At 38.6% G+C, this 13,089-nt stretch overlaps 1 protein-coding gene across 3 annotated transcripts in view; it reads right to left on the bottom strand.

The window, feature by feature from the left end:
- Positions 1-8,917: 8,917 nt before the first annotated feature.
- LOC145997257 (toll-like receptor 2 type-2) overlaps positions 8,918-13,089 on the bottom strand; it is a 63,904-nt gene continuing 59,732 nt past the window's right edge. The window contains exon 7 of one of the 3 annotated variants that reach the window (XM_083134110.1): positions 8,918-11,671. In XM_083134110.1, coding sequence (XP_082990236.1) covers positions 11,381-11,671 — 291 coding nt within the window. In that variant the 3' untranslated portion in view covers positions 8,918-11,380. The remainder of the gene's footprint in view (positions 11,672-13,089) is intronic. The other 2 variants (XM_083134111.1, XM_083134108.1) reach the window with 2 other exon arrangements.

Consider the following 13,089-nt stretch of genomic DNA (forward strand, 5'->3'; position numbering starts at 1 on the left):
ATCATGGTCTGATTTCCATCATAGGAAACAAACGTTATAAAGAAGAGATATGAAAGAAGGAGAATATAAAAGGCCAGACAAGACCAGTGGCGGATCCAGAAGTTAGACTTGGGAGGGGCGAATTTAACTCAGGCACCTCACCTCACCGTGATTCATTTCTAATCTACACTTGCACTGTTTTATGTGAAAATATATCGTACTGTAAACAGGGACCAATCTCACCTATATGTTTTAGAGATTAGGGTATAATTTTGCAAAAATAGGGTTCAGGGATGGAATTATTATTGTATGTCGTTATCATACTCCTATACCTATTGCTAAGGTGAACTGAACTGAATAAACAAATAAAACTTTTATCTCAAGGGGTATCGGATCCAATCCCCTTCTGAAGCATATTGCACAGTGGTTCGGATTCATATTTAACACTTTAACTGTCATGTGTATAAAATTGATACACATGGCATATCCCGTTGCAGGCCACATGTATCAGATTGATACACAGCCTCGAAGCAGGGTGCATAGTTCTTATACACAGCTGCATTGAAAACAAATGTGTGTATGAGTTCTCCTGGCCACCTGGAAAGGCTATGCAGTCTTGGTTTCCGAGTTTTATCACATACGGTATGAGAGTCAGTTTTGAAAGCAACTGTGAAGTGAATCATACAGGCCGTTTCATAATTCACTCCTCACAAAAAGATTGGAATATTATTATATTAGGCAATAGGTGATAGGCATGGTGGTGTATGTCCGTGAAAAGACGAGAACGTCCACCAGACGAATACCATGTGTTGTTATAACTTGACAAGTTTAAAAACAAGACGCTGCAAATAGCTGTTGCGCAGCTCACACCACATTTCCCCACTCTATTCTTCGCAGCGACGTTGGTTCGCAGTGTTGCAACCTGGAGGGAGCGGAATGGTCTGAGGATTTTCAACGAAATATTTATTCACTTTTTCCTGGGCTGTTTTCTACCTGTCGGAGTACAGAACTTCAGCGCACCTTTCGCCAACGACTCTTTTTCGTCTTTTAAAACTTGAACTCCCCATAACGCAGTGGTAGCGTCGTCGCTTTGTAATCAAGGAATCCCGGGTTCGATTCCCGGTGGAGGCACATAGTGGTTCGGATCCCACTTTAAACTGTACGTCCAGTCTCGATTAGCCTTACTGTGCATAAAGTGGACTTAAAACAACAAATCAATCCAATCCAATTCTTTTAAAACTTGAGAAACCATCCATTTAGATACTGCCGTGGTGGCGCTTGTGGACTCGACAACATTATACTTAAGTTTATGTAACTCCTTCTGATTATGTTACGTTACAACATTGTAAACAATTTCTCTGGCCTGTCCTGTAAGGGGCTTTCCAGGGCAGATTGTGGATTTCGTAGGACCCGGCATGATTTGATTTTTGCATTTCAAAAATATGCAGCCAAGAGTAAAGAGCAAGAACATTTCAATGCTTTAAAAAAGAACATAGGCAAGCCTGTTATCAGATTGCCTTCTCGTAGTGATTGTTGTACGATAAAAAAATAACCCCCACCCCACACGGCTTTAAGAAAAACCTAGGCCACTGTTCGATGTCGCATTCAGAAAATGAAGTCATTCGCCCAGTAGTTTCTCTTCGTTATAAAAGTTAACGCGCGTGCGTAATACTACAGTTTACGATCTGCGCACCGCACGCATTTTCAAAGACCGGATTAAATCAAATGAACCACTGTTAAACTGATATGAGCGGGCACCGACAATCTACACAGTAAAAATAGTTTGTCATATTTGTTTTAGCTTAATTTTGCTGAGTTGGCACCGCTCGTATTCTCAAGGCCAGACCAGTACGTAGAAGTACAGAGTAGAAGAGTGGTGGGGAGGATGACGTAATAGGAAGTGCTCCGCAGCGATCTGCGCATACATACATTCCAAGGCCGTGTCTATCACCTATTGTCTAACGTAACAATATTCCCAAATTTTTGTGTGGAATGTAATTATACACACCATCAAAAATCTTCCGTGAAACTTTTGGCCTGTCAGGTTACCTGTTAAAACTGTAGGTCCAGTTCCGATAGCTTATCGTGAACATCAATCAAGTGGGCTTAAATAATACTTTAAAAAATATTCTCAACCCTGTTAAAGCTGGTGCTCAGACAGAATATTAGAATGTTCAAAAGTATTAGTCATAGTAATATGTCCAAGAAACTTGCAGTTGGGATGGGCGTTCGCTCCTATCGCCCTCCCTGTGAATCCGCGCCTGGACAAGATACATATATGTAGCGAGAAGGGAAACGAAGAGAAATAGAGAAGCGAGACAGAGAGATATATAGAGAGAGGAAATGGAAATTAAAGAAATAAAGGGACGAAGTTAAAGGAAAGATTGAAACGGAGAGAGACGTAAAGAAAATAAATAAAGAAGAGAATTTGGAAGGGTAGAAAGGTAAAAGAAGGAAGATAAAGAAATGACAAAAATATAAATAACAAGCGAGATAGAAAGAAAGGAATAAATAAAATTAACAAGACAGAGTGAGAGAGAAGTGAAATAACAGAAGATCGATAGAGAGAAAGAAAATAAACAAGAAAATGAGAGTAAACGGGGGGGGGGGGGAATAATAAAAAATAAAGAACCAAGTAGAGGAAAAGTATAAGCATGAACAAAGGGATAGTAAAACGAGAAAAGGGTTAGAAATAAAAGAGAGAAAGGTAGTTCGGGAGGGGCCCAAAATTTGATAGTGTGTTGGAAATTTTTTAGGGAAAAATAGTACTGGAATAAAAACCGTAATGAATCTGTCGGTGCGGACTACTGCAAAGGTAGATCGAGATAAGAATGCTCCTGTGACGCTGTAGTCAAATTACCAACCTAAGTGAGCGGGGGTTGGAAGATGCAATTAACGCTTCCATTGTTGGCCTCACCGATGGTAGTCGATCTCCGTGGCGGAGTGGTTAGTACAGCGCGCTACAAAGCCACGGTTTCCGGTTCGAGTCGCGGGTAAGGCATGGGTATTTGTGTTTGTCTGTCATGAGAAAAATCGAGAAAAGAGTCCAATTGATATGAGTGGAAGTCGTGTGAATGATGGGGAACACTTCTGTATATATATATATATATATATATATATATATATATATATATATATATATATATATATATAAAATGGTTAGCACAACGCGCTGCAATGCAATAGGACTTGGATGTTTGTGTTCGTCTGTCCTGATGAAAAATGAGAATTGAGAGAATTTGATATGTATGAATCAGTGTTTGGAAGTAACAGTTACTTCTTTTGAGAAAAATGTAACTGTAACTGAGTTACTTCTTAAAATAACTGTTACTTTTTTTAAGCAAGTAACTGTATCTGTAACTAGTTACCGTTTTAAAAGTAACTTTCCGAACACTGGTATGAATTGAATGTGTGGGGAAGGCTGCCGCGTAGGGGTCTTCCTTTGTATTAAAAAAAAAGATGGCGCAGTGGTGTCGTCATCGTCTTGTAATCAAGGTGTCCCAGGTTCGACACCCAGTTCGGATCCATGACTGTGCATTTATTTTCTTTACTTTTTTTTAGTACTTAGTCCTCATTTTGCCATCTTTTCCTGCCTTTGGTTGGGGTCATGACCCTCCTTTGGCCAATTATTCTTAAAATATCCTGAGGAGCCTATGGCTGCATAACGCATTCCTCTTTTGAAAATAGTGCTCCTGGAAATCGTAGGCTACTATTATGCTTGTGCATGTAGTAAACAGTTCCGCCGGTAGATGTCACGTAAGGCTGGCCTATTACTTGTGACACCTATCGGGAGAGTTAAGAACTACTTGAACTTGGCAGTGAGCAGACAGAATCGTGCACCGAAAAATTACCATGGAAAGTGACTGCGGCCAGAAATTTGACAAGAGTCTGTGCCAAAAATGCTTGCGTCAGTATTTAATGGCATCACTTGAAATATTATTATCATGTATGTTTCACATTAACTTTTAAACTTCTGTGAAATTTTAAATATTACATAGATATTTAATGAATAATTATAATGTATACTTTGTGCGTAAAATTGTTAGATGATGCAAGCAAGCTTTAACATCCTCATCTTCGCTATTAGCCAAAAGTGCCAGAAAAGCGAAGTAAAATAATAATAAACCAAATTAATCAATCATTCAGAAAAGAAAAAACTGTAATTGTATTTATGTAACACAAAGTTCGTCTTGCCCATGCACAGAAATTCAAACTACGAATTTAAGTATAGGCTAACCATTATTTTAATTTTTTTTTGTTTCCTCATTTCAAATTTGTAGGATGTAAATATCGCAAACAATGACATAAGAAGTAAATATCCAAGGATGCATATAACATTTCGATGCTTGATACTTCGGAAGTGGAAAGGCGCCAAAATAGATACGAGGCTAATTATTAAATTTCTTGCCAGAATACAGTTTCCGATAATCGTCAGCAAAATATGTGTATTAATTTTTTTTATATATTTATTTTACGTGTTATCTTGTGTTGTTTTTGTTTCGTTAGTGATGTTTTTCCTGCTGTTACAATTTCAGTATAAGTAAGTAAGTAAATAGATTTGTGAGAATCTTGTGGCAGCCACGTATCTACAAATATGTTTCGGGGGTGATCCGAAACAAGTATCTCAATATAATAATAATAATAAAAGTAAAGTAAAGTGCTCCCCTGTGCTTAGCACCACGCCATGAAGGTGTATAGGGGGTGTGGGGGTAACGCCCCACACTTTCTTGATCCGGTCGTGAGTGGGGGTGATGTGATCAGCATCTCGCCCCTGACCGCCTTTACCCCTCAGGTTTTCCCCCAGTTACCCATGTCATTCGACGCTGGGTGGGCGCCTAGGTCGATTCCAACGTTAGAAAAGTTCCCGGATTTGAACCGGCCGGGGATCAAACCCGGGACCTTAAGCATGGTAGTCAGACACGTTACCGACGGTAACGCATATAATAATAATGTTTAAACTAAAATAATTATAATTATTAAATTAATTACAATAGTGTTAATTAAATATTCAAATTAATGAATATTATACATTTATTAGATGATAAGGTAATAGGACCGGGTACGAATAGTGGTATAACAGCACATATTTATTATCTAGCTTACGTGTAGTTAAGGTCGGCAAAATGTGTAAAAACAGAAAGGTGCACTGACAAGAAAATTAATGTAAAATAGATAAAGAATGATGTAATATTTATTGAATATTAAAGAGGATGTTAGATCCAGTTGACGAAAAGTAAAGTTTCTGGTAATATTTTATGAATGTTAGGTTGTAAGTAGGTGGTAATTTATTTATTTATTAATTTTATTTATTTATTTACCAGAGAATTCCAAATACAGTGTTGGCCATTTTACATTGGAATGTAATAACAATGGAAATCACAGCAAAAATAACAATGGAAGTAAAAATAAAGAATAATAACATAAACTAAAATACATATATGAGATAAAGTGAATTACATGCAGTTACACAATAGCCTTTTAAAACGTGCCTGGTTTTCAAAAGTATCTGCTCGGTTTGCTAAGGTGTTGTATTGGCCGGGTAGTCTGAGGAAGAGAGATCACTGTATTAGACTGAATCTTGGTTTCTGTTGTGTGTGAGAAACTGAGTGCTCCTAGTGGTGCGAGACGGCACTCGAAAGTGAATTGCTTGAAGAAGGCGACCACTTCTGATGTTCCCATTGGTTATTTTATGGAGGAAAATATAGTCTGCAAGTTTGTGTCTATCATGAGGGGTGTGGATATTTAGCATTTTCAGAAGGATGGACTTATGTAAATGTTTTGTGGATGGAATTCGGTGGCGAACAATGGCCAGGATAAAATTTAGAACAGAATTTAGTCTATCTAAGTTTGAGGGGCATGCCATAGACCTGATAGAAGACCAGTATTCAAGTTTTGGTGAAACGAGAGATTTGCAAAAAGTACCGAGAGCAGAAAGGTTGTTTATTTCAGTAAAACGATAGAGGAGACCCAACATACGCATGGAAACCTTACTGACTGCAGAGATGTGGTCAGAAAAGGAGAGTTTCTTATCAAATATGACGCCCAGGTCCTTCTGTGCGGCAACTCTTTGAATGCAATTATTTTCTATGAAATATTGTGTATTAAATGTATTTTTCTTTAGGGAGATGGTCGTAATGGTACATTTCTGAGGGTTGAGTTTCAAGTTCCATATTTCACACCACTTCATTAAGGAATGTAAGTTCTTTTGTAGAAGTACCATATCATTTATATTTGATATTTTACTCTACATTTTGCAATCATCGGCGAACAAAAGAAGGCTTTTACATGTCAGAAAGATATTCTGGAAGGTCATCAAGGTAGAGGATGAATAGGGTTACCAGATCGCTGTAAGGGAAATGTAGGACAGACTGTCCCAAAATGTAGGACATTAAGTCAAAATGTAGGACGCAACACATTCTCAATAAATACATATTTCTATAGAACACGTTAAAAAGTAGTTGAAGAATGACACTTTTCCGTTTTTCAAAAATGAGTTCTCAATGATTTTTTTAATGTAAAATTTCAAAACTCGCAATCATATAATCAATGCATCTCTTACTACATGATTTAAGTTGTACTTCTCAGAGGAGACAATTTTTATCAAAATTTCAGGTGTAGTCAAACTATAATTATGTTAGTTGAAATTATAGGGACCAGTACCAAACATTTTACAGACTTTATGAAAAAATAATTTCTCTCCTGAGTCTGTTGTGCTGATGGTAATGAAAGTACTCTCTCAACATTTGAATTATGACCTGTAATGGCAAACAAATATTCAGCAATTACTGTAATTTAAAATGGTTTCATCTTGGGTAGTTTTTAGTTTAATAACAGGGTGTATACCAAAATAATACATCCAGAAATCTTGACTTTTTCTGGACTTTTCTAGATACTACTTAGGTAAAGTTAGAAACTAGTAATTAAGAAAATAAATATTTATTTAATGAAATCCCAACCAAAGGGGCAGTTTAGATGAAAACTGAAGCTGATTTAAGAAGAGAATTAGATCTGCTATTTCGTATTAATGCATCCTGAACTGTGTTTGGCAGACAAGCGAGGCTTTAGCGTCTGGACTCACAGCCAGTATAATCTTATGTGGGGTTTGTATCGGTTGTCCTTATATGTTTATGACTATCCATTCATCCATCTTATCTTACCATCATTCATCCATCTTATCTTATCATCATTCATCCTCATCTTCGCGATTAGCCAATGGGACAGAAAAAAGTGAAGTAAAATAAACTAAATCAACCAATCAATAGCAAATATTCTTGACCACAAGAATAATGTATTGCCTTTTTACTGACTTCTTGACCTACTTGTTGATATATATTTTCTTTTTCTTGACTTCGATGACTTTCTTGATTGGCAGACACTCTGAATAACTTTGTTCTCTATACCCCTGCTTTACAATCAAATTATATTGAATATTTAATAAGAATGGGCAACACCTTGTTCCATCAGTATAAACCCTAAGGCAAGAAATTCGCTCAGACATTGAACAGTGACGTTATCAGAAAGTGGTCCCAAGACTTCGTTCATCAATTGCTTCCGTTTTCCCGTTTGTTTAATAGCAGGACAAACTTTATTCTTTTTGTGCAATGACTGAATCAAAATAAATTTCACTATTGAGTTTGAAAGCGCAGTCCATAGACTTGTAATTTGCATGATTTTTTTTCTGTTACGTATTTTCCTAATTAATATTATGTGACGCTCAAAATGTAGGACATTTATGATATTTTTTAAATTCCTCCCGGACGCCGGACATAAGGTTAAAATGTAGGACATCTCCGGGAAAATCCGGACGTCTGGTAACCCTAAGGATGAAGAGAAGTGGTCCAAGAACACTGCCTTGAGGTACACCAGAGGATACAGCTTGATAAAAAGAAGAGGTTCCGGAAAGTACAACCTTTTGTTGCCTGTTTTGCAGGTAGCAATAAATCTTGCATACATTTTTTCTTTGGTGCTGTCATTCAAAGACGTATGATCCCAATATAATCCTTGCCTTCAAAGTTTGGAGAAAATAAATAACCCTGGAGTACAAGAAGTCTATTTTCATTATTTAACGTTATTTATTTTATAATTTCAATATTTAATTTATGTACTTAGTAAATCTTTCAGGGGGATCCAGACCCCCTGGACCCCCCTAAATACGTCCTTGTCTTGTGGGTACCAAGACGTCTGAAAATGATAGCGTATCAATCCATAAGATTGTATTTTATTTTAAAAGCCTCTCTGAATCCTTCACGTTGACCAGGGCATTCACTTGTTTTTCTCGGTTGTCTCAACCTCTGAGGCATGTAAACAATGCACAGTGTTGTGCTATGCAAACCTCCTGAGCTATTCAGGAAACAGGTAGTTTCTTCTGCTTATGGAGTCAGCGGTTTGCATAGTGGCAATTAAAAACACGATTCGGCATGGAGGAAGAGCTCCATGGACTGGGGAATATAGAGGTGAGACAAGCTGAGAGGTGGCTGACTTGGGTTTGGGATTGAGGAGAGAGAAGAGGTTAGGAGAGTAGTGGAGCAAAAGTGAGACGACGCGCTGGTCAACCTATAGAGAAGCCAACAGAGGACTTAGTATATTTTCATTCATCGTAATTATCTTCATTCGTCAGATAGACAGGTAACTATCCTAACACCCAGCCATGATTCAGGTTCAAAGGTTCATAAAACCCAATGAGTGACCATTGTCTTTTCTAGTTGTTAAGTTCCTAAATCGTATTTGTACCTTTCGCATTGTCAAGCGTTAACTCGTCATGTTAATGACGAATGCTCTCATCATCGAGGATGAATGATGAATAAGCTATATTACCCAGCAATTCCCATCATTCTTTAGAATGATACGTGATGGAAATAAAATACAATCTTATGAATTGATACGATAGCTTTAAGAGATATGAATGTCATGCATATTTCCCTTTGTAATGCTAGCTTCCACATCTGATAGATATGTATTATAGCTACACCATGATACGAGTACAATTTAACAGATAACAATCATACCTCAATTATACATTTATTTATTTATGCTTTGCACTTCTACAGAGGATTGAACCTCCAATTACAGAAGGCGTACACTGTGTTTGATTAATACAATAGAAATTACATGTCATTACATCTGTCACTACGGGTAAATTGAAACCATAAATTACAGCGGCTAGTGATACCAACACGATGATAGACAGGGACGTATCCAAAAATGAAATTGGGGTGATCCAGCCATGGGTCTCCATCCACCAAGGCCAATGGCACGTCCCCCCTCTATACTAGTACGAGGAAAGTTATCTCGTTTTTTTCTTTTTAAATCTTAATTTCAGAATTGAATGTCTGTTGACACTTTCAAGAAGCAGTTTTAAATATTTGGTTGATCTCTTCATGTGAAATCTCCTGAAGTTTCTGAAGTAGTTCTGTGACGTCTCTTGGCTAAGAAAGAGCAGAGGCTAAATTGTTATGAGGGCTGTAAATACATTGACAACTGTAGAGTGAAACTGTAAAACTTTTATCTGATAAAGAGTACAATTAAGAAAGTCCCCTCTTCAACTACGGCTAGAAGATCACTTGTTTGGGATGGTTAACTCGGACAGCTCCACTTAATTGACAAGGTTGAAGACATGTTCATGTTTTTCTACAAATCGAGTTTCGCACACTAACAATAGTTTAGTTTGTTTTTACTGTCTGGTTTATTTTTAGTAATTCACCTCTGTATGTATTATTTCTAGAAAAACACAAACTTGACTTACTGTACCGAAACAGTTTCTCACTGAAGTCAGATGTAATTCCGAAGAATTTCGAGCATCCTAATGTATTGAAGCCACAGAGCATAAGTATCCTGTTATCTTTTAGAGTTGAACCAAATGTAGATAAAGATTTTTCAATACCTCAGAGCTTGAACTTACATTAGCGTCTACTTCTGAAATGAGCAGGCCAACGATTATTGAACGTATATCAGAAATAAGTTAATTTGCAATGCACTTTGCTTCTTCAAGTAGTATGAAGAGTGCTGCATGAACTATGAAATGACTCCTTGCGCCTCTGAATATGGATTTTTCGGATTGATTTGATTTCTTTTAGTTCATATTACGTGGTTTTTCAGGCTATCTGCTCAGATAGGCTAACCAGGTCTGAACGTATAGTCTAAAGTGGAATCTACTGTGCAACGTAGCGTCTGGGGAAGTTTCAACCCGGGACCCCTTGATTACAAGAAGATAGGGCCATAGCTACGCCATTCGGGGAGACCCTCCATGATTTTAGAAAACAACCACCAAGGTCACTTTCCTGTGCCGTCGAAACGTTCGAAATGGACTCCGTTAGTGTGACGTCACAGCAGATGACGCGCTGGGACTGAGTCTAAACAAATAAACACGTGCTTTTTTTCATATTCAAATACATTGAGTTTCTCATTGCAACGGGTAACTTTAAGAATCGTAACAGCAGTTACGAAAGAAAACTGTGAAGTGCATCGTACATCAATGTAAAGATGATATTTCGGAGAATACGTCTATATATAACATATACCTTACAGATGAGAATATATAGAATAAATGGAGTAAGACATCGAGTAAAGCGAATGCTCCAAAAAATCTCAGCCAATGGGCGCCGTCGGTTCAATCACCTGAGGCTGCTGGTCTCCCATCATCGATAGCGGCAGCGTGACCGACTTGAGATCGGGTGAGCTTCGGGTTGGCTTCGGCTGTGTTCGGAAGTGGAATTATGAAAATGCACGATTTTCTTACTCCGGTTATTCTTTACCTTATTCTCTGTCTGTACGGTATGTGTGATATATAGTCGTATTTTTCGAAATCTCATCTTTACACTGATGCACGATACGCATCATAATTTTACTGCTGTCACAATAATTAAGGGAAAATAGCATTGATTGAAATAGGAAGAAAACACTTTTTCTCGTTGTGTAGACTCAAATCCTGGATTGTCGTCTGCTGTGACGTCACCGCTAATGGAGTCCTATGCTGCCTTTCACTACAGTTTCCATTTTTACCCGCCAGGTGTCAGTTCAAACGTCGCCCATGGCGCTCTGAGCCGCAGGCGCACAGTATGAAAACACGAAACAAACATTATAATGCTTTCCACCTGTATAATTCTTGAATTGAAAATGTGGCATGTGATCTCTTCCTTTACATTATTTCTAAATACAGTGTTATCCATAAAATTTTGAACTAGCACTGAGTTTTATGTGTTCTATTATGGTTCTATGCAGTGAACCTGAACAAAGTGAAAGTTGCAATGTGGCCTACGTGGATAGGTTAGGCAGGCCAGGTTTGGTGCTGTTAGCGTATCTTCCAAGTTACTAAAGCTGTTGCTAGCTGCTCGTCAAAGACGCATCTAAATTCGGACGGCTCGGACAGTGCGCTCGAGGATCCGGACACGGCCTTGTGTGATCGTTATGAAGCCAAGAGTGGTTCGTCGTCATCATCATCGTCTTCTTCTTCTTCAATGCGACTGTCCAGTCTCTCCCTGAGACTGGGTCCGAGGGCGTCTTTGAGTCTCCGCCAGAAGACAGGGTGGTGCTCTTGCTCTGAGAACCATTCGAGGTAGGTGATGGTATCCATGAGGCAGCGGAGGTGCAAGGGTAGGGATGCCTTGTCCAAGCGTTCCAGCTCTATCAGCACCACGAAGTTCTCCCTGTACTCGAACAGGCGGTGGTTCACCATGCGAACCTCCCATCGACACCACTGGAAAGAAAAGTTACAGTACACCATAAAAATCCACTGATGGTTCACCGTGAACAATTTTATCAGTCTTTGACATCCGAAACGATACCAACACCCCTTCCTCAAAATTGACTAACCTGGTTGGCAATGTCTAGACGAGAGGATGCGGCAGGATTAAATAATCTAGGGGTGCAATGTTGATTGATTGATTTGGTTTATTTTACTTCGGTTTTCTGTCATTTTGACAACCGCGAAGACGAGTTTGAGTTTTTTTGTTTTAAGTCTACTTTATGCACAGATAGGGTAATCAGGACTGAACCTACAGTTTAAAGTGAAATCCGAACCACTATATGCTTCCACCGGGTATCGAACCCGGAATACCTTGATCGCAATGATATAGTTGAGGTGATGACATGGTGAAATTAATGAAGGTACACTCATAGAGAACACCCATGATCAGGCTGGTGTTAAAATCTTGGACCCTTGGCTCCACTCCGCCACGGAAGTCGTTGGTGCTATGTTGAAAATAAAGAGAACATGGAACATCGAAGCATGCATTACATCAAATACCAAAACAACATCAAGTTGGCTTCTATGAATATATGCAATTGAAACTGAAAAATACAAATGACTTGTTTCATTTTTGCTTGCTTTTACGACAACAACTACATGTTTTGTAATTTGATACGAACAAAGTTTGTTCAAGGCAGGCCAATGACATGTATTGTCTTACAAAATAAGAAACAATTCTTATAAGCTCTTTTCAGTTGTTACGGCGTGCGCTCTAGAAGCTAGCAGGGGAAGTGGAGAGCGGGGAAACGACCTATCCAGCGCAACGAGACAGGCCGGTTAGAGAGAGAGACTGCAGCGTTGCCATGTCAGAGTAGCGGGAAAGGGGAGTTGAAATCGAAAGAACCATGAAATACAGACGTCCCATTGTTTGTGTATGGCCTCAGAATGCGTATTATCCCCATCTTGTGGTCAGTAGAATACCGATAAGTGTATGATATCAAGTGTATACGTTGTAGGAATTATTTCCAACTGTACCGAATGGTAGCTAGCATTGTCCATTACAATCACTGCGTCTTTGATGTTCCTTTCGTCAAGCGTATCTAAAAACTGCAAAAACCACTGAAAACTAATTTACATTTCTGTAGAAAACCAGTGTGACTGGAACCGACGTGACAAACAATAATGCGCCCACCTTTACCCACGGGCACTTTTAAACCCCCTGCACCCTCTTTATTTTGCCAGATTTTCGTTGGAGCGTAATTCTGATGTATGTACGTTTCATCTAAATGAAATACCTATAGGGCAAAGGTGCCTTATTTTTTAGAAGATGCATTTTTCGCAAAAACGTTACTCTGGCTGTAACTATATCGGCTCTCTCCATCAGAAATCGTCTACCGTCGTTGTTCTTTTTGTACTTGAACCCCAGT

Source organism: Lepisma saccharinum, chromosome 13, assembly GCF_977018435.1.
Source record: "Lepisma saccharinum chromosome 13, izLepSacc3.1, whole genome shotgun sequence".
Lineage (NCBI taxonomy): Eukaryota > Metazoa > Arthropoda > Insecta > Zygentoma > Lepismatidae > Lepisma > Lepisma saccharinum.